Raw genomic sequence first — 21,395 nt, forward strand, 5'->3', positions numbered from 1 at the left:
GCGGTGTTCTCTTGTAGTCCATATAGGTAAATAAGTACTTATTACAATCGTGTAAGTATATGGATCTTGCGCCGTGTGTTTATGTTTGACATTTCAGTGCGGAGAAGATATAACCTAAAAATTTTATAAATATTTCAACGTTTGTTATAATCGATCTTTATATAATCAAATCAAACCATGAATCCTATGACGTGAGTAAAAATATATTTAAAAAAAAATTTTATTATTCAAAAGTTCGTCACTAATGGTTTTAATATTTATTCATTTTTTGTTTAGCAATGTAAAAAATATTGCAAAACTAGGTCTACAGGAGCTAGGTTCAGATAGAAAAGGATCTTGGCACGATGATTACAAGGACAGTGCTTGGATTTTTATTGGTGGACTCCCATATGATCTGACGGAAGGTGACGTTATCGCCGTATTTTCTCAGTATGTATCGGGGATTTTAAATTTCAATAATTTTTTCATTTTACTGTTTAAAACAAAATATATTCGTTTTTTTTTCCACAGATATGGAGAGATAGTTAATATAAATTTAGTTAGAGATAAGGATACAGGCAAACAAAAGGGCTATGGATTTTTATGTTATGAAGATCAACGGAGCACTATTCTAGCTGTCGATAATCTGAATGGAATAAAGGTATGTGAATTATTCAATGTCCAAAGTCATATGACTAGTAAAGTGATTTATATTACAAATTTAATTTATTTTATTTTTTAGATTTTAGGTAGGACAATAAGAGTGGATCATGTTAAAGATTATAAACCTCCTAAAGTTGGATCAAAAAATGTTGACGAAGAAACCAAGAGATTAAGACTAGAAGGATGTGCGCCGAAAAAGTAACACCTAGTCTTATTATAGAAAATGCAAAAGGCAACACTGGTTGCTGGCATAAAAGACTTGTTCTCATTTGGTAAAATAAAAACCTTGAAGTGCCAAAGAGAGCGTAATTGTATATACATGTATATTTATTACTTTATCATATACATTCACAAAATGAATTACACATTCATGTATTTGTAAAACCTAACTATTAAAAAAATTCAAAGTAATCAGGTTTAATAAGAAATATATTTTTTTTTATCAGTATCAACATGTTGGTATTTTATTATTCAAAAATATGTAAATAAACATTTTATATTTATAATTTTTACACTAACAGATAAAAGATTAAAAAATGTAACATAGATACTTAATAAAAATTGTGCGCATTCAACTTCTACGATTTGGACCAAAAAACTTTAGTGAAATCTTTGCAAGGGACATTTTTAAGTACAGAAATGCAAGCAAATTAACTTTTAAACGCATGCTTTGGTAATGAAAAAAAGAAAATAAAAATCCCTCGTATGGATTATAATGGAAAAGTTGTTGGTCCCAAAGACAGTCATATTTTACATTTAAAATTATATTTTTAATTAATGACATATATTTGGATTAATTTGGTTGTTTTTTTTTACAATATTCAAGAGGCTGACTTTGCCTTTGGTAAAAAAATACATTCATAAATCCAAAAATTATGCACGCGAACTGCAGTATCAAGATGAACCAAATTCGCTCATCCACTTTTCATACTTTTCAAGATCTTCTTGAGAAACACTTTTGTTGCACCTTTCAAGCGCTTCATCGAAATCTTGTGCCGACACCGGCAAATCCAACTCCTCTTTTGGCAACTGTCTTATTTGATCTGGCCTTAGACCAGCAATTTTCCGTCGCATGGACATCATTGACGCATCCCTAAAATATTTAATCAAGCCTTAATGATGACTATAATCAAATTAAGAACCATTTTTTACAGTAAAATTGTTTATCTATGGCGCACCTGCAGACGTTTGTGATATCTGCTCCAGAATAACCTTCTAGTTTTTCTGCTATGTCACTAAGGTTGACTGAATCGTCTACTTTAACTTCGCGAAGGTTGATTTTTAATAACGCTTCTCTACCTTCGTCTAGAAATTTGATAAGATTTTATTTTAACAGTAGAATATTGAGTAACGAGCGTTAAGCTGTACTTACGAGTCGGTAAAGGTATGTATATTCGTTTTTCTAATCGCCTCCTCAAGGCTTCATCAATATCCCAAGGGAAATTGGTAGCCGCAAGAACCATGACTATTTTAGTAGGATCTTCATTATTAGAACTGATTCCATCCATTTGAACTAGAAGTTCAGATTTGACCCTCCTGGATGCTTCGTGTTCAGACTCGGAACCTCGTCGCGAACACAGAGAATCAATTTCATCTATGAATATTGTACTGGGTGCATAAAACCTGGCCTGTGAAATTGAATTCATGAGCAAATTATTATGATGATAAAGATAGAAAAATCGGATACAAAATTTAAAATACCAACCATTTCAAATAAGAGACGAACGAGTTTTTCCGATTCTCCTCGGTATTTCGACGTCAATGTAGAGGAAGAAACGTTGAAGAAGGTCGTACTACACTCAGTAGCAACTGCTTTGGCCAACATGGTTTTTCCTGTGCCCGGCGGTCCAACCATTAACACACCTTTCCAAGGTCTACGAATACCCTGCAAAAGAATGTTCAAGTTTAGTCCTTTCACGGTAATTCTATAATATAATTCAAAAGTATCATGAAATATAAAAAATTACTTTGAAAAAGTCTGGCATCAGTGTGGGTAGTACAACTACTTCTTCAAGTAGCCTCTTGGCATCGTGCAAATCAGCTATATCATCCCAATGGATATCAATATTTTTCTGTACAATATCTCTCTCTGAAAAGAAAAATTGCATAATCAAGTTAAGGGTCAATTAAAGTATTTTGCAAGCAGAATAACTTGAAAAGCTTGTAACGTACCTAACGTGTCTACAAGGTCCCTGTCAGCACCTGAAGGCTCAAATTTTCTTTCTTCAACTTCAACATCCGTCTTTTCTGTCTCACCCTTTTCCTAAAATACACACAAAAAAGTAATATCCAGAACTCTTGGAGTATAATTCAAAACGTCTGTTTCAAAAATCTTTGTAAAACTCCAGCTAACCTTATTTACATCATCTTTCTTAGCAGTACTATTTGTGTTTGAATTTTTCTTGTCGTCGACACTGCTATTATTTCGCTGACTGTTTCGAGACACGGGCTTGACATCTGTTTTCTTTGCAGATGACACACTGGGCTTACGGATATTGGACCTGTTTGGTGGCCTCTGTTGGTTCCTTGGCTGGATTTTCGAGTTCCTGTTTGAATTACTAGAAACGCAAACCGATTAGCAATGGTGAGAAAACAAGAAAATAACCTCATTCCCAAAGCAGGTGCTCACATTTGTTCGGTAGGCGATAGCGGAGGCCAGACGTCCGGATCCCTCTGAGGCGTGGGTGCCCAGTTGCCAGAGGTTCCGCAGGAGTACAGCGCGGAGTCCCTAGTGGGCTCCTCGTAGGAGAGACAGGAGGATCCGATGAGCCTCTCGCTGTGGGTGTCCACCTTGAACAACTGTATAGTGCTGGAGGTCGCCTTGACTCTCTCAAACTCCTGGACGATCTGGTGCTGGACCTGCTGCCACTTGGCCTTGCGGCTGGTGTCGACGATGCTGGAGAGCAGCCTGTGTATCTGCTGCACGACACCCTGGTAATAGACGCCGGAGGTGTCGTAGTTGCCCGTCAATGCCATCTCCCTGGCGAGCTTGGTGTTCTCGCAGATCTCGTTGATGGACACGGCCATGTCGCGTCGCGTAGGCCGAGCTCCAAGGTGATGACGCTGACGTAAGGCCCGAGCTCCGGAGGCACATAAGACGCGCCGAGGAGGTTGCACTCGGCAGCAGGAACGATCTTCACGCAGTTGCAAGGTTAATTTCCGAAAATAGGCGTACACATACGCGCGCACACACTCGGAGAGCTCTCTTGCCCAATGACCTGCGATACGCAGAGCGCGGCGGCAGCTCCGAAACGCAAACCCGCGATCTCCTCTTTTTCTCTCGCGAGTCGCGAGCTCACTGTATTATTGTGCAGTAGCAGTGTCGTCGGAGAAGCTGCCCGCGTGAACGAGCTTTCGCATCGCTTTTCTTGACACTTTTGACAGGAGCATTCCGCGGGAGTACTGGATGATAACTCGCGCGCGCATGTGTACACTGCGCGCTCTCTATACCGTTTGTTCCTCTTTCATCAGTATATAGCGCTTATTTCCAGGCGTATGTGTGAGAGAGCACGTTTCTCGGCGCAGCTGTGCCTGTGTGTGTGTGTGTGTTTATAGGGACAACGCGAGCGCCGAGAAACTGAGGTTTTACGAAACGGGCCGTTGATGTGTGTCATATATGCGTGTGAAAGGCGAGAGTCGCCGAGGTAGATATACGGTATGGACCGTAGGAGGGGGGGAGATCAGCTGCACTGTGTATTACATACAAAGGATACCTACTCGCGGAGAGCACACCTGAGAGAGCGCGTGTGGAGGATAATAACTGCTTATCGTGGGCGGATTTTTGCGCGTGCACGGCCAATGGGAAGGTCGCGGAGACGGTGATTTATTTATTGTTTTCGCAGCGGCGCACGCCGAATGAGAGCCTTATGAGAAGGATTTTTCAGTTTATATGTAGGTAATCGTGTCAGAGTAATGGATTAGCGGATTAATTATTTTATTACAATAATTTTCACGCTCTATAAAGAAATATCTCCTATGAGCTTACGGCGGACACCTTATACACGCGCTTCCTGTAATCCGATTACAAATTAACTCCGTGCACGCGGCCCACAGGGTTATAAGCCAGCTCGTGTTAAATATCTAAATCGAGAGAGTTGTCGATTTATTAAAATACTCGACGAGTTATAGAGTCGTATATGAATGAAAATATACACAGTGATAAACCAAACTTTCAATTCAACTCACTTTACACGGGAATGACTTTTTTACACTTTCGCGAAACGTACATACATTATAGTATACAGCTACTGGCGTCTGGCGCAATACTTGAGCGCGCGTAATATCTCTCTCTCTCTCTCTCTCTCGGAGCGCGCGATATGCAAAATCCGAACAGGCCACTTCCTTTTTAGCGCACGAAAAATAAGAGAACGGCCGCCACAGCGCTCTCGTATACAACTTTTACCTTGTGAATTCTCAGCTGAACCGAGGCGTATGCGGCTTCGCCTAAACATTATTCGCATTGGAATGAATTTTTTTACTGCCAGTAGCGAAAATTTTCGCAGAATAACGAGCGCGTTCTTCGTGGTGTATTGTAATCTCGAGAGTTTTTTCCTATACAATTCTCTCAGCGCAATTGAAAAGCCAGAGGCTAAGGAAATGCAAAGAGCGAAAAATGTCTGTAAAGACCGCGACTGGAAATTCTTACGCAAAGGATATACAACTTAGCATAAATTATGGCACACACACACACACATACAGACACACAAGCGATGCGGCCTTAAAGCGCTGTAGTGTGTTTTCATCGGCGCGATATCCCATTTGCATTTTCGACAAAGGACGCGCCGATGCGTGTATATAGCTTTCCTTATTCATCGCGTTGGTGCGACGATGATGACGATGATCTATAGCTATATTTATACAGATTTTTTGGCGCGAAGGAGAGAGTCAAATCTAAAACTTCTCGTCAGGAGTATTTCTTTTCATTGCCGAGTATAGTATCGACCGCGAGCTCACCGTGATACGCTACATTTTAATGATCGCGTTCACCCAGATATTATCCCCTCATATTGTTCCCTGTTTTTTTTTCCGAAAGTCATCGCTCGCATTATTATGCACAATTAGCAAACCGGAAACGAACTTTCTTTTTCATCCCATACTCATCAAATCCCGCCTATACATGCTCGTACGAGAATAACAATAAGAAATAGCGCACCCACACACCAACAGACGTACAATAAAATCGATTAATCTGTCGACTGCAGTGTAAAACGGGCCAAAAGTCGACAACAACAGCGCACCGCCTGCGCGTGAAACACCCATCAGAAGCAAGTACACACGCATATCCGTTCCTGCATCCGAAATCCAATTATAAAAGCCATATCGCCCGGCACGAAAGGGGCCCCAAGCGCAATTACGCAACATTTATCATTCTTCAGATCTCGATTTCCCGAAATTAGGCGCCGAGAGAGCTACTGCAGCCTCGCGACATGTGTATCCGCGCGCACACACACACACACACAGCATTTTATCATCGAGCATGTGTATACGCAGCTATAGCTTCTAAGCCCATTAATCCATACGCACACGCATCTCCCGTTCGTCTGCAGCAGCAGCAGCAGCAGCAGTAGAGCTGTGTGCAGGCATCGCGCGGAGACACAAAAGCCATCCGCAGCTGCGCTCCGGAGAGGGGACATGGCAGCAGCCGAAGGGGGGCCCAATTAATGGGATTTCGGGCGCGTGCTGCTGCTGCAGACTGCATCGACTTGTGTGTACACTCGTGTTCGTGCATATACACGCCCACGTAGAAAGTGAGTGAGAGAGAGAGAGAGTATAGTAGTGGGCACGCGACGGGCGCACGCGCGCACGCAGACAGAGAGCGGTTCAATACTCGCGGCGCCTGCGCCGCAGATGTGCTCTAGAAACAGGAGAGAGAGAGAGAGAGAGAGAGGGAAGGCGCACGAGCCTCCCCCAGAGCCTGCCGCCGGCTCGATGCGAGCCGCCGCGGCATAACTCTTCCGAAGGGGCTGCGTCGCGCAATGGTAGGTGGATGCTGCTCCTGCTCTACTACTCTTCTGTGTATACTCGCTATCGAGTTTTCTTCCGTGTCTCCGTAGTGGCCATCTTTTCTCGCTCATCGATCGGCGAGCTTTGTTAGCGCCGTGTTTTGCAAGTGTCTTTTACTTTACATATCCAGTGTGTTGATTTCGTGATCGCCAGTGCGTATCAGTGTCGAGATTTTCCGACCGCGACAAGTGTCTCGTATTTTTATATCGCGATAACGCAAGCGCGCGAGTGGATTGTCCGAGTTTTGTCAACGCGATTACGCGCAGTTTTACGATCTTGTTCTCCCACGAGTGCGGTCGATTCTTGTCTCGAGTCGCGGGCGATTGATATAAACAAAGTGCGCGAGGGAATTGTTAGAAAGACTTGACGCACGGATTTTCGCGAGTCTCCGCTTTTTGCCGGAAGCCGCCGCTTTATTCGTAAATAGTACAGGGGGGGGGGGGAGACAGTGACATCTTGCAGTTTAAAAATAACCGAGACGCTCGCCTTGTGTCTCTAACGCGAGTATACAGAGTCCCCACGGCAGCGGTGAAGTATGTCACTGTACTCTTGTCTGTTGATTTAACAACTTCCCGGAGATTTATGTGCTTTGGGAGACGGAGAAAACACACACACACACTTGCTCGGAACGTTTTTCAAAATAATTACAAACACGTGTGCGCGTGCAGGCTTCCTCGAATAAGGGGGTCCTTAAGCCTCGCGGAGACAAAGACGCGCCATTAAAATCGTATCACTATTAAAAACGACCGCTCGCGAACGTGCACGTAAGTACTCGTTGACAGACAGTGTAAAGAAAAAAAAAATTGACAAATCCCGGGCCGATGCTTCCGCGCGCACAAATGACGGAAGGCATTAACATTTTTATCCCCGAAAGCCAGGGCTTATAAATACACACACGTATATACGCGTACTTTTTTCGAACGACCCCCTCTGTACAAACACGCGACGATGCCGCGCAAACAACCTATAATAAGCTTCTATACTCTCTCGCTGTCTCTCGTTCGGTCTCATCAAAAATCCATTAGCGGCCGCGTGATCGCGCACGAAAAAAAAACGGGAATCGACACGCGGGCCGTATTCCAAATAAAGTCAAGTTCCTACTCTGTCGAACTTGTTGATCACGCTTATGGCCCAAGTTTTTTCCTCAAAGTTGACATCGACGTATAGACATAGTAAGTATATATCTAACGATGCTTTAATCGCTTCGACAGACGGCCGACGCGGAAGTGGCATCGACGATGATCGTCAACGACTCGGCCGAGTGTTCCCTGTGCACTCTGGGGCCGCCGCCGGACATGATCCTGCGACTGCCGCCGCCACCCATCCCGACCTTCCTCGTGCACTCGTCGGACTACTACCCGGGCGTCGGCGCCAGCGACGGACTGCCCTTCTTCGAACACTTCAACAACAGCCCGTGCAAGCACTCGTGCGAGTGGCGCGCCGAGGGGGTCCAGTACGTCGAGATGCCGCAGCAAGGTGCGCGCACGTATATATATATATATATGTTTATGGATTATTTCGCGCTGCCTGCGGCTATTGTCGCTGCGCGCACGGGGTCTTTGCGCCCTCTGTCGAGAGCGGGGATGCTCGCTTTGTGTGTATAATGTACACAATGGGGGGGGGGGGAGGGGAGCGACGTGTGTTTTTCTGCCCGCGGCGGCGCGTGAAGCTGCATTTACGAAGAGGTTTAAGCCGTGTTTCAACCATTTTTTTCTCCTTTATCGCGCACGTGCGCCAGCTCTCGCGCGTCATGTGTGTCAAGGGGGAGATTGTAATTTTTTGTTTGCCTACGCTCTCTTTTTCAGGAACGGTCTTCGACGATACGTGGCTGCTCGTCCTCATATCCTCCTGCATCGGCGTCATCTTCATCGGGATCGTCCTCGCCGCGCTGCTCATCAAGTGTAAATTGTAAGCATCTCGATTCTAATGTAAATCTCTGTATTGTCACCACACTCGCGATGTTTTTTTTTCTTCTATTGAGCCCTGGTGGAAATCTCTTTGATAAATTAAGTACTTATTGAGAGAAGCTATTCGACGCAAACAATATTTTTACCAGGGATCAATGCGGATCCATTTATTCCATTCTCTCTCTTCTCTCTCTCTCTCTCTCTCTCTCTCCGCATTGATCGTAATCTGGGTGTTTATTCTCTGTGTTCTGTGTGTGCCAATAACCGCAATAAAATCACGGACACCGATAAAACTGCACCGCGAGAAGGCAGGCCGATGTAAACCAATCTAACGACGATGCGTCTCAATGCAGCAACCGAAGCAACAAGAACAGCACACTCTCGACCTCGACCGCGTCCTCGGGCATGCAGACGACCACGACGAGCGGCGTCGGACCCTGCGTCAACACCAAGTCCCTCGTGCGCCTCCAGAACGAGGCCGTGCTCTATCCCTGCGGCCAGCAGGACTCGCTTCAGGACTCGAGGGTCATGTGGGCCAAGCTCACGCCCCGAGGCACCACCAGGCACTACCTCGAGGAGCACACCTACGAGACCATCGGCAACGTCTGCAACGGGCAGCTGCCCCTTCCGCCGCCGCCGCCGCAACCACCGGCCTACGTGTCCACGGCGGGAATGACTCTCGCGGCGGCTCATCACAAGCGTTCCTACTCCGAGAGCCCGACCGAACATGTAAACCTCAAGGCAATTCCAACAATTTATTTGTCATACTTCTCGGATGTAAGAGCCCACCGCCAGCGCCTTTAGGACTGATCGCACGGATTTTTCTCTTTCTCTCTCTCTCTCTCTCTCTATATATATATATATATATATATGCGTGTTTTTTATATTTATGCTCGTGATTTTTTACTCTCTTTCAGACTAATCTGTTTTGAGTACTATTGTCTCTGGGTTTTTGGATTGCTAAACTTTTTTTACTCTTCAGACTGATCTGTTTTGAGTACTGTTATCTGTCGTTTTGGATTTTTTGTCTATTTCTATAATGGTCTCAATTATTGCTCGGTATATTTTTACGTTGAAGCTCGTTCGGTGCTACGGATTATATCTCTTTGCGATCGATTCAGCTGTCAGTTGACGCGAGCATTGATGAGTGTCGTAAAGCTGTGACTCACGCGGATTGACGCGTTCGATGGTGAATCATTAAATACGTGCGTATCATATACGCAAATTCATCGAGACACCGATACGCGAAACTTCAATCGAATGCTTTACTTTGTTATGCATCATCAGAATTTTAATACATTTCGAGGCATGAAAACGTTCGAAACACACACCTGTTATAGTCAACCAAAAGTCAGTGTGATGCTTTCGCTTATACGCATGTCATTATCACTCGATAATAATTCATTATTCTCTGTGATATTTTATGTCAAAATTGATAAAACACAAATATGCATAGCATGCTGAAAATATACAGCTAATGAAGAACGTCTATTGCAGACTTACACCGAACCTCCAGCACCTTCGCCCATAATGTCGCGTCCGAAGGATGAAAAAGCTTTCGACAACACTGCCTTCGTCGACTACGAGGAGCCGCTGTCAATGAGAAACGAATACTACCAACTCGAGGACGTACTGGAGCCTTGCGATCCGAGTAAGTGCGATCAACTTTTTCATAATTCTTTCATCGCGGTAAAATACTGACCTTCGCAATACTTTTCCACAGTCTTCTCCGTTCAAGGACTCTACGGCATGCCGATCCGCGGTGGCGGCGTCGGTAACGGAGGCAACTGCGTCAGCGTGGGTGGCACACTTCGGCCTCGGGTAAGCTCTCCGACCCGAATCGAGCATCCTAATTTGCCGCCGCTGAATCTCCAGCCGCTGCGCAAACACCCGTCGCGCAAGAACTCGCTGAACCAGCACGCAGCTGACTGCACACTGCTGCGCGGCAGCATGACCTCGAGTGCGTACATACCGACCATTTAGGCGCCGCCCAGGTCCGCCTGGGCTGCAAGGCCTGGGCAGGACGAGCGCAGAACGCGCACCGGACCTCGCAAACGCGAGCGTACTCAGCTACTCTATTGACAGACGATCGAACCCCTTTAAGATCAGTAGTGCGAAAGTAACGCACGTGAGAAGAAATAGCTGTAGTCGGTTGTCTAAGAGGTTCTTGGGTGATCTTCGATTTTCGCTGTGGAGGCTCGTTATGGTTTTTTTTTTTTATTTGCGACGAGCGAATGTGGAGCTAGTCATGATCGCAAAGGTAGAATTTTTACGAGGATATAGTTTTGGTTTTTGATATTGAAATGATGCGCTGCTTATCAGGGCGATATCTCTTCTCAAAATTGTCGTTCGCTTCTATATGCATAGTTTTTCGTTTGGTTGAGTATTTTTTTCACCAAAAGAAGAGATAAACTGAATATTTTCTTTGTTGCGGTGAATAGTTACCTGTAGGTATATTGACTACGACTGAAATTCGGAGTATTCGAATGGATCACTTGGTCGTGATATATTTTTATGCGAATATGTTGCTGGCTAATGTTACATCCAAGACTATACGTGAAGAGGCTAATGTCACAACTGATTATCGCAACAAAGTTAATCGTATATACTTTTGAACAGATTACAGTGTATAAGAAAAAATCAACGACGTTCCTCACACAATAATACTACTATTTCGCAAATTGTTTATATGTCTTAAAATACAAGTGTACGATATACAATGTATTCATTTTTATAGTTTTTTATATTGTTGTAGTTGATAGTATTTGGTATATTTCGTTGATGCGAAATGGATTTCGATGTGTATATTATAATATTGGTATAAGTATTCAACGCGGAAGGGTTCCCTTTGAAAAACGGTGACAACCCTTCAATAGTCGATTTTGTGAAGTTTTCTCAAATGTGTAAAAATTTCACGATGAACGAATCTTCGCGGAGCGTATAATAATGCTAACGATATAAGACGGCCGTAAACTTTTATCTGATTATTAAAATTTCGTTCAATTTCAAGCCTGCCAAGGTTACGAGTGTACGATTTCTTTACAATTCTTCGATTGAGTAACCTTTGACTGATTTCACATTAGAATTTCGAAAGTAGTACTCGTCTATAGAGAAAAATCGCATTTCCTACTTTTTACAGTCAAACTTTTCAGACTCTAAACATTATTACTAATTCTATTGCAATAAGTTAGTCGCCATACGCCGCCATTTGATCATCCGACACCAAATGTAATACATTTTATTTATTCGCGTGAATATATTGGTAAAAAAAAAAAAATACTAGTCACTTAATTTATGCCAAAGTTTAATTGATTATTTAGTTTAATGAAATGATGTTATACGAATTATTGGAAGGTTTTTATTGCTAAGCACATGTTAATTTATTGAACCGAGAATGAATCTTTTTACTGGTACGATATCTTGTTTGCGATGCTTTCACCGACTGTCTTCTGATGAAAATTACAGAGACTGCTAAATACGAGCTTTAAGTATTAAATACATGTAACAAAAATCGTCACATTATCAAATAAAGTGAAGTAGATGAATCTAACGCTAGGCATTATCTGCTCGTTATTCGCAAACACTGGTAGACTTAACAATCACGATGTACTCGATAATTAATGTACGTAAATAAAAAAGTACATTTTATCTTTGACTTTGTTTTATTTTTAGACAATCGAATCTTCATACTTATGTAAAATGAACTTCCGCAATATAATGACGTAAGTAAATATTCGTGGCATTAAAAAAAAAACTCATTAACAAAATTATCAAAGGATGTTATACCATTGCAGTTACAGCACGAACGGCCCAACAAGACAGTTTTGGCAACGGTGGCACACCTCTATATATACATTCTGCTCGTAGACTCCAGAGACTACATATAGCAATGAAAGGAAAGTAGAGGCCAGTCCAAAACTGTTCGGTTGCTTATACAGTTATCTCGGGCCGTATATACAACTGAAAAGGGGAGATATATAGGAGAGGCAAAATGAAGCATGAAAAACGCAGCGCTGATATCGTTTTATTTTTGTATGCAAAGTTTATTTATTCCGTCAAGTCATTTATCGTGACATTAATAATACGACCTCGATACTTTCTACGCCCGCGTTTATAAGATCTACGATCGAAATTCACCTCCAAGGAGGGATCGCTCGCTCGCTCGATCGCTTCTCTCCCATAACGATTTTTTATTCTTTCTCTCTCAACTTGATACATTACATACGCCTATTACAATACATACTCTCGCAGACACGCTGTATGTATATGCACAGAAACAGAGTAATGTCTAATAGGGCTGATGGTGTACAATGACGCAGTGTGTTGTCATGCTGGAGGGTCTTTTGCGTAATTTGTTTTCCGAGATATAGAGAGACGCGCTATACGTATATCGCGATGATGCGTGATGACGAAAAGCTTATGCGATAATTATAAACTTTCTGCGGGCGATCCCCCTTTCAGCGCGGTATTATAATGTTTATTTCTTATGTATAGTATATCCAACATTCAATATTTATACGTGTTTTAGTACGACTTGACTTTTCCGTGCATCGTGTGTGTGTGTGTCTGTTTTTTATCTTTCGCGCGTATACTATTATTAAGAGGATTTTATTTTTGGTTTCGTTCGTCTGCGACTATAATACTATATTGGCGAGGGCGTGAAAATCAAACGTCGTGATACACTTACACATATCCTGTAATATTACTCGTATATGTATAATATTTATATATAAAACGTTCGTCGTCAAATCCTTTTACATCATATTTTGCTCGCGCGCGCGTGAAATGTAATAATCCGAGGACTCTGTCCTTCGCAGCTCTTATTCACTCCATCGTTTTATTTTTATATGATCTCCTCGTTTCTATTCGCGCGCTGGCTTGTTGTATATACGGTATTACATATCGAAAGTCGTAAAATCATACAACGTACGAGTATAACTGGAGTATTTTTTGTTGCTTCTTCTTTCATAGTATATGTATCCGCGAGGTGCATTTAAATACGAGTCTAGCGTTACGGCTCGTACGCTTTTTTGCTCCGAATCGTATTCATACTCGTTAATTCTTGGTACAGCTAGGTTTGTTTGTTCGTTTGTTCTACCCCCTTTTAATCTGTGTTATACAACGAGTTATACGTCTAGCGAACGAATAGATGTACCCCCTCGTTATAAAAGGATATAATTTTTAGCAAAACCGTCCGAACGACTTTACGCATGTATGTACCTGCTTTTATACCCTGGAAAGGAGGTTTATTTTATTTTATTATTATTTTTTTTTTTCATCGTTATGTATCATTTACTTATGAAACGTTGATTTTTAAGTAAAATGTACAATCCGCGCGCGACACGAGACCGCTGACAACGCGGAATATCTATATGTGTGTGTGTATGTGTGTGGATATATAATACTTTTTTTTTTCACAACCGGCAAATCAACTCTACATACCTTATACATAACATCGAACCGAAACAATCGTACTCGGTGTTATCCAATAACAACAACACATAACGGACACCGTTATAGTAAATTTTTAAATCCTCGTACTCTCGCTAACACGATCTTCTTATCCTATAACTTTTATACCATCGACTATGCCTATAACGAACAGCTATAATACTGATTAGCCACGAAAAAATCTCTGATTTATAAATTTAAGGTGCACTACACAATAATTTTAATACATACGTATAATATAAACACCGAATATATGCGCGTCGTCAAAGGTCTCGATCTAGCGTAAGCGCGCGCTTTTTCAATAAGATTATAACGTGCGCGTACGTCTCGTACATAATAGTCGTATTATCGTCCGGTATTTCGTCGGCCGCATGTACGCATTTACGGTGTATTATTATGTATAATAATATTCTCTATAACATAGGTATGCATATGTATATATTTATATATACGCCGGGGCGCAACGGCGGCGAAGGTAGTCCTGCACCGTTTGAACTCTCTCGGAGCTTTAAAGCTCACGCGGAGAGAGCGTGCAAGTGTACGAGTGTGTATACGTAGTTGGTCTAATACACGTATCTAAACCCTGTGTGACAGATTTCTTTTTTTTTTTTGCTTTATACTTATACTTATGTGTGTGTGTGTGTGTGTGTATAATACGTGTCCCCTATGTGACTCTCGAGAGAGCTTATTTCGAAATTCACTGACACGAATAGAGCGCGCGAGCGAATATTCCTGCACCCTATAGCTCAGCGCGTCCCCCTTTTTCATATCTTTCTCTCTTTCTCTCGCAGCTCTGTAACGACGTTTCCTTTTCGTGATTTTTCCCTTTCTTTTTTCCCGCACACGTACACCATATAGGCACCCACGACACCCATCGACCCTCGTCGTCCGTGTCCCTCTCTCTCTCTCTCACTTTCTCGATATTTGCGGAATTCGTCGCGCTGATGGATTTCTTCTCCCCCTTCGCGTATACAGGGACGTTGTTATCTTTATTATTACAGTAGCCCCGGCAGCGGACACAGGACGTGTATATATTGCGAGAGTCGTCGAGATAATCGGCCAATTTAAGCGCGATCGCGCGCTTTTGTGACGGAGGGAGCGGTCTGACGGCAGACTGACTCTTTCCACTTATCGAGAGGGAGAGAGCCCGTTATTCACACATGCTCGCACACACGCCGTCGTCGTTCTTTCTCTCTACACCCGATTGTGCAGCGCGCAATATGATTGGCAATTATATAAAGAGAAACGAGAACGCACAATGCGGAGAGCGCGATAGACAAGAATTTTCATTTCTTTCAGCGAAAATAGTTCGTTGGCTCGATCGCCGGGTCATAAAGCTCGCCCGTATATATGTATATCGTATATAAATGACGTCACTCGTTCTCTATCTTGCTCGACTTTTTCGTTTTTCTCATCTGCTGCGCCAGCCTTTCCGCCGCGACGTGTGCGCGGGTCACATGCGCTGCATGTATATAGACGAGCGAGTGAAGTCCGTTGGGAGGAAAGAAATCGCGGATTTGCTCGGTTGGTTGTACGAAAATATCGTGGAGGAAACTGGATGTAGAGATAGGAAGAGGAATATTTTGTTGACTATTTTTTTTTGTAAAATTACGATAGTCCGACCATAGGCTTGTATTATTTCTACAGCTTTTGAAAGAAAAGAACGAGTGACGTGGAAACGTCGGTTCGCGAGACGATGATCAACCCGGTGAAAATGTTTACAGAGTCGGAGGACAATATATTCATGTTTTTCTACAGGGATTCTCATTCTCGGGAAAACAGCGAATAGCTGTGAAAGTTATTATACTAATTAATATTCACAGCTAGTCGACGCTTTCGCGAGGGCGCGACGGGTGATATTGAAAGAACTCGAGACCACACAATTTTTTACGATAGATTTAACGTTCTTTATTTCTAAGTGAATTTCACACAGAGCCATTTTCACCGGGTACAAAGGATGACTCACGTTTTTGTTTTGTTAATTTTTTTTTTTTTTCATTTTTTTATCTTTTTGTTTTTTTGTTTCACTCTTGTAACGTCAATGACTTTCGCATGCGTGCATACACATATTATATTTAATCTTTCTCGTTTCACGAATACAATCACTTGTGTGTACGTGTGTTTGTGTGTTTCATTGGTTTTCACATGTTTGTTGATTATTTTTATTTTATTTATTCTTTCTTTATTTCCTGTTATTCTTTAGTTCACGGGACGACGGAGAGGGAAATCATGTTGTTGGCGAAACGGAACATTGTCGATACAGGCGTCGCAGTGTAGCAGAGCAAAAAACTTATATGTATATAACACGACGATGGACACACGTAACAACGTATACATAAATTGTGAAAATCAAAGCGAAACTCCCGAGAGTATGGAGAATAATGATTAGTCGCGGAAACTACGTGTGCACGACGATGATGCACCCGACACACATGCTATCAAAGTTTTCGGCGTTAAGGCGCTCATCGCACGCGCTCGCGCGCGCGCGCTCACGGCAAAAGCATATAACAATAATAACGACGTACACATGAGGGTATGTACTGCAATAATATATAATCTGTCGACGGTATGATTACGATGTATGTGTACAGAGAGGCGTGTCAAAGTGTGTATATACCTCGTCGTCATTGTCTCGATGCAGCTCTCTCTCTCTCTCTCTCTCTCTCTCTCTTCTCGCGCGCACACAGACACACATTTATAAATAGAGAGAGGATAGTTCGCCGTCGCGTTTCTATACGGATGATGACGTGTGCGCGCGCGAGCGCGTTCTCGTCTCTGCGTATAACAGTCGTGCGTTATTATTCTGCATAGCTCGTCTACATCATTCTTCGACGCGATAAAATTTCGTAAATTCAACGGTGTGACTCGATTAAACATTTATACACAACGCCATTATTTTCTAACTCCCCGCCATCGCTCCCATTATTACTTGCGCTTATATTCGTGTGTCGAAATTCTTTCTCTCTTTTTTTTTCATTTTCAATTTTTCCTCCTCGTTCGATCTTCCACGTCGCGTAAGAATTACACATCTCTCGTGTCGTCGTTCTGCACATTAAAACAATAATACAAAAAACGTCTCGCTATTACAGCATATCAATATAACTATAATACTCTTATACTTCCATAACGCGATAAAAAGACATAATACTTTGTTTATATACTGTCTCGTATGTATATATAGATTACGGTTTGCATAATATTATAGACACTTTCCCCGTAGATTCTCGAACGTCACCGTGGCGCGTGTTGTGTTTTAGATTCACTCTCTCTCTCTCTCTCTCTCGCTTTCATATTCACCCGCATCATCTATCTCGCCTGCGCGACTCGCATCAGCATAACACACGATGGTACATTTCGGCATGCAAAAACAAGACGAGAAAAAAGAAAAATAAGTATGTAACACAGACTCGTGTATGCACGTATCGTGGTGCGATCGCGAGCTCAAAAGCTGATGCTTCTACACAGATAGATACATCGCTGCTGCACACACTTGTCCTTTGATTTTCTTTTGATTCGCACACTACCTTCGATTCGCTCCGAAAAGTTTTCGATCGACTTTGATTAACGATATGTAGAAGCGTCTCTGGCTCTGAACTCGCGATCCGTATATATAGCATATAAATACCTATATATATATACGTAGGAGCTTGCGAGATATATATCTTAATCACCTTCACACCCTCTTTCCACCGTTCTCTTTTCCTTTTGGTTAACACGTTCTTAAATACTACGAGACCCGGTATACAGTGTGTGTGTGTGTGTGTGCGTGCGCATGTGTCATGGTAAATAGCTCTTCGCATAGCCGTTGTATGTATATATTTATATATGTATATGTAATAACCTATATGAGACTTTTCGAGCGTCGCAGCGGCCCATTCGTTATCGGGAAGAGTTTAGAAGGGTTTTTCGTTTCCTTGTATATTATTCTTTCATTAACTTTTCTTCGTTCGCCTTTATCCTCGTAATACTATTATACGAGAGCGCGCGCGCTTCTTTCGATATATACACATATATATATATATATATATGTTATTCCTAATACGCGTGCGTTGCTTTGGTTGGTATATTGTTGTTATATTTCAAAGCCGAGAGGTACGACTCCTCTCGAGTAGCGCGAAGACCGTGCGGCGACCTAATTCCGTTGACTGCGTATTATAGAGAGGCGGTGCGTTTGATCGTGTGTCGGATGGCTGATCGTTATAACGTTAATAATTGACCGTTCGAAATTGGAAAACGCGCGTGCGATGCTTTGTTTTTTATTATTCACCTCTTTTCTCTTTGATCGACGTGTACACGGTGGATGAACGCAAATGAAAATAAAAAAAAAAAAAAAAAAAAAAAAAAAAAAGACTCCCGAGAGGACAACGAGCTGATAATTTGATTATACAAGTGTGTGTTGTATTCACTGTAAAAAACGAGCGAGCACATATTATATATATAGGGTGAAGTTTTTATCGAAGCGCTCACTTCGCGACCGTTTCGTCGTCCAACAACATCGGATATCATCAGCCTGCGCGTGTGCGCGGGGGTGTAAAATGTGTGTGTCTGTGCGCGAAATCTTCTCCTCTTCCCGCGTTCGTATATATAGCGCGCGCATATGACAGTCGTTCTTCGAAACGAGCGAGAGAACTGCATTTCATTACAGCGTCCATTTGTTGCGCAACGACTCCCGGAACTCGAATATCTCAGCTCTCGTAGGATAAAGTCGTCTCGTCAGCTCCGAAGAACAATTTTAATATACGCGAACTCGCGAATTATTTCCACGCGGCGTCAGCTATAGAGTCGATTTCGCACACGCGCGCACGTGTGTATATATATATATATATATATATATATATATACATATATATGTATATATATCCTACCGCTTTATGTGTATGCATATATACGTATATAATGCTAAATCGAGCCGCCGCGCGCCCTTGCGCGTTAAATCGTACATGGAATGTGGTAATATCTCATATACACGTCGAGTCCCCTATATATCTATATGTACCTTATATAATAAATTCAACCTTTCATTCGCTCGCTCGCGTTATCTCTCCCTCGCATTCGTACCTGATGGTTTATACGTGTATGTGCGCGTGTGTGTGTGTGTGTAGATGTGCATGGGTGTGCATGATTCCAATTAACGTCCTAACGAGAATCGGCTCGAAGCCGCGCGAATCCGTCCAAATAAGTTTGCACGTCTTCGGTGCAGGCAGATCGGCTCTCTGCTCTCCGGCTATTCTCTTCATTAGAAACCGAAGTTTCGCTCGCGAGAATGGGCTACTCGTACATTGTAAAAGTTCTCGGCGGCTCGCGCGCGGGAAAGGGGCGAGAAATAATCGTTATCGCGCGACTTTCTTTCTGCGGCCCCGTTTCTCTCTCTCTCTCACTCTCTCACTCCTTCTTTTTTCCGCTACCATGCACTCTCAGCACTCGTTTTTCGCCTTTTCGCGCCGAGCTGTAATTTCCGCGCGCGTGCATATATATATATAGCGGCAACGGCGGCGCGTCGTCTCTCTCCCGTATGACCCGCGCAACGATTTTTTCTCGCTTAATATGCGCGCGCTTTTAATACATCGTCGTCGCGCTTCCTCCTCCTCCTTCAACTCTTCGCCGAGTGTATCAAAATTTTATTTTCGACTTAATTATACCTAGAGAACAGCTTTGCTTAATTCGATGAGTATGTAAGATGAGTGATAGAGAGCAGCTATTTATTTATTTTTTTCTCATTTTTTTAACCCGCACTTCGGAGCTTTTCTCATCCCGCGCGGCGAGCTGCGAAGTTCCTGTCGGTATAGCCGCGCGCGCGCTCGCGTACAGTACTTATAGTCGTCGAGTCGGTTGGCGTTTAATACAAACGTGCAAAATTGCATGCAGCGGAGGTACGAGCGAGAGAAAGAGTGATTAAAAATCCGCCCTGAGTATAAAGAGAGACGCGTGTGTGTCGTCGGGGAGCTCGCCGTCGCCGCTATACTCTGTCCTGGTCCGCCAGTGCGATTCCCGCTTGGCGATGATTGTGTCTGTGTCTGTACTTGTGTGGTGTGCCGGTGCACGTGTGTCGCGGGGATCTCGGTTTTTATTTTTCGTCTTGGCTTTCATTTCCTTCGCTTCCGCTGTTTTCCGTCCTATGCTCTCTTTCTTTCTCTGTTGTCTCTGTTTTTTTTTTTTGCTACCTCTTTCTTGCTTTTTTTCCCCCTTCCTATACGTTTAATGAACCTTAATTACAAAGATAAGATTTTTTTCATTCAAACGTCGTTACAACGAGTTTAATACTTATTTATTTTTTTTTTCATTTAATACGTTTTATTTTTTTTTTCTTCGATACGTGTAGGCATATTTTTTCATATATATAATATGTATATATTTATATATATAATCATACTCTTATACGCTCTATAGTCGCATCCACATCTCGCACAATATTTTATTTTTTTTTCCATTACGATCATCATTTCCTCGATTATCATATATAAATTTATAGACGACTTTCCACTCACGCGCACTCTCTCTCTCTCTCTCTCTCTCTCTCTCACACACACACTACGCTCCGTTCTTGCTCTTGCTCGATATATAACTCGCATACACACGCACACATTATAATTCTCGTCGTCGTCGTCGTCGTCGTCACAGAATGGCGTATAAGCTCATCTCAACGCTCGTTTATAATCTCCTTCGCTCGCTCGCACACAGACTCGCTACTCGCTCAGCTTAAAGCTAAGATTATCCTTAAACCACTAGAGATCCTTAAGATTAAGATTTTTTTGTCGTTTGCGGAGATAGGCCGTGGCTATACAGGGCCCACTAAAAGTCATTGTCACTTTATTGGTGGCGCGCGGTCACCCCGGATCTGGTGCATTACTCGGACGATGCTTACTCACGTGTGTATACATCTTCTGCGCGAGGCATACAACGGCCTGTCACTCCGTCTGATATGCCCCGCGTTCAAAGCGATGATACAATAATAATAATAACAACAACGACGGCCGGCCACATTCGCACTCGTACCACTGATTCTCTCCTCGCGTTGGAGTCGTCAGTTCATTCGCACACAGCATTCGCGCCTTTCGCGTTTATATATTTATAATACGTATAATTATAGCGTCGCAATCCGCATACCACCGTTTACAATAACGTTAATAATAATACTCAAAACACGCACACGTCCCGTATGCGCGGTACAAAGCGCGCATTGGAGCACACCTATGGACGCATGCACACATACTCTCGCGCATGTGTGTGTATATATATATATATATATATATATATATATATATGTATATATATCGCATAATGCGGAGCTTCGCGTGCTGCTCGGCGATTCGAGCTTGATGGGCTGGATTATTGTTGGCTGTGTATAATAGTGTATGTGTGTGGCGCGTGTCGGGAACGAGCGCTGAACTTCCC

The 21,395-nt window shown here is 42.7% G+C and overlaps 3 protein-coding genes across 9 annotated transcripts; 2 read left to right on the top strand and 1 right to left on the bottom strand.

Moving 5' to 3' along the window:
- The first annotated feature begins 2 nt into the window (after window positions 1–2).
- On the top strand, window positions 3–1,432 carry LOC100113704 (RNA-binding motif protein, X-linked 2). Its single transcript, XM_016985295.3, has 4 exons — window positions 3–191; window positions 277–429; window positions 511–640; window positions 722–1,432. The coding sequence occupies exons 1-4, from the start codon at window positions 178–180 to the stop codon at window positions 842–844; spliced, it is 420 nt and encodes a 139-aa protein (XP_016840784.1). The 5' UTR covers window positions 3–177; the 3' UTR covers window positions 845–1,432.
- LOC100116925 (katanin p60 ATPase-containing subunit A-like 1) lies at window positions 1,312–6,068 on the bottom strand. Its single transcript, XM_001601245.6, has 8 exons — window positions 3,272–6,068; window positions 2,996–3,200; window positions 2,815–2,905; window positions 2,610–2,731; window positions 2,348–2,527; window positions 2,015–2,270; window positions 1,821–1,947; window positions 1,312–1,735 (listed from the first exon to the last, which is right to left on the bottom strand). Exons 1-8 carry the CDS (start codon window positions 3,667–3,669, stop codon window positions 1,537–1,539), a joined length of 1,578 nt encoding a protein of 525 aa, XP_001601295.1. The 5' UTR covers window positions 3,670–6,068; the 3' UTR covers window positions 1,312–1,536.
- A 165-nt stretch (window positions 6,069–6,233) lies between these two features.
- On the top strand, window positions 6,234–12,207 carry LOC100679656. 7 transcript variants are annotated; one of them, XM_016985293.3, is made up of 6 exons: window positions 6,234–6,620; window positions 7,857–8,121; window positions 8,451–8,553; window positions 8,906–9,329; window positions 10,050–10,203; window positions 10,276–12,207. In XM_016985293.3, the coding sequence occupies exons 1-6, from the start codon at window positions 6,618–6,620 to the stop codon at window positions 10,533–10,535; spliced, it is 1,209 nt and encodes a 402-aa protein (XP_016840782.1). In that variant the 5' UTR covers window positions 6,234–6,617; the 3' UTR covers window positions 10,536–12,207. The 7 variants fall into 7 exon arrangements, with proteins under 7 accessions (XP_016840782.1, XP_016840780.1, XP_008211281.1 ...); XM_016985291.3 differs by having other exon boundaries at window positions 6,237–6,620; window positions 8,861–9,329; XM_008213059.4 differs by having other exon boundaries at window positions 6,237–6,620; window positions 8,906–9,293.
- Window positions 12,208–21,395: the final 9,188 nt, after the last annotated feature.

The sequence above is a fragment of the Nasonia vitripennis genome, chromosome 4 (assembly GCF_009193385.2).
Source record: "Nasonia vitripennis strain AsymCx chromosome 4, Nvit_psr_1.1, whole genome shotgun sequence".
Classification (NCBI taxonomy): Eukaryota; Metazoa; Arthropoda; class Insecta; order Hymenoptera; family Pteromalidae; genus Nasonia; species Nasonia vitripennis.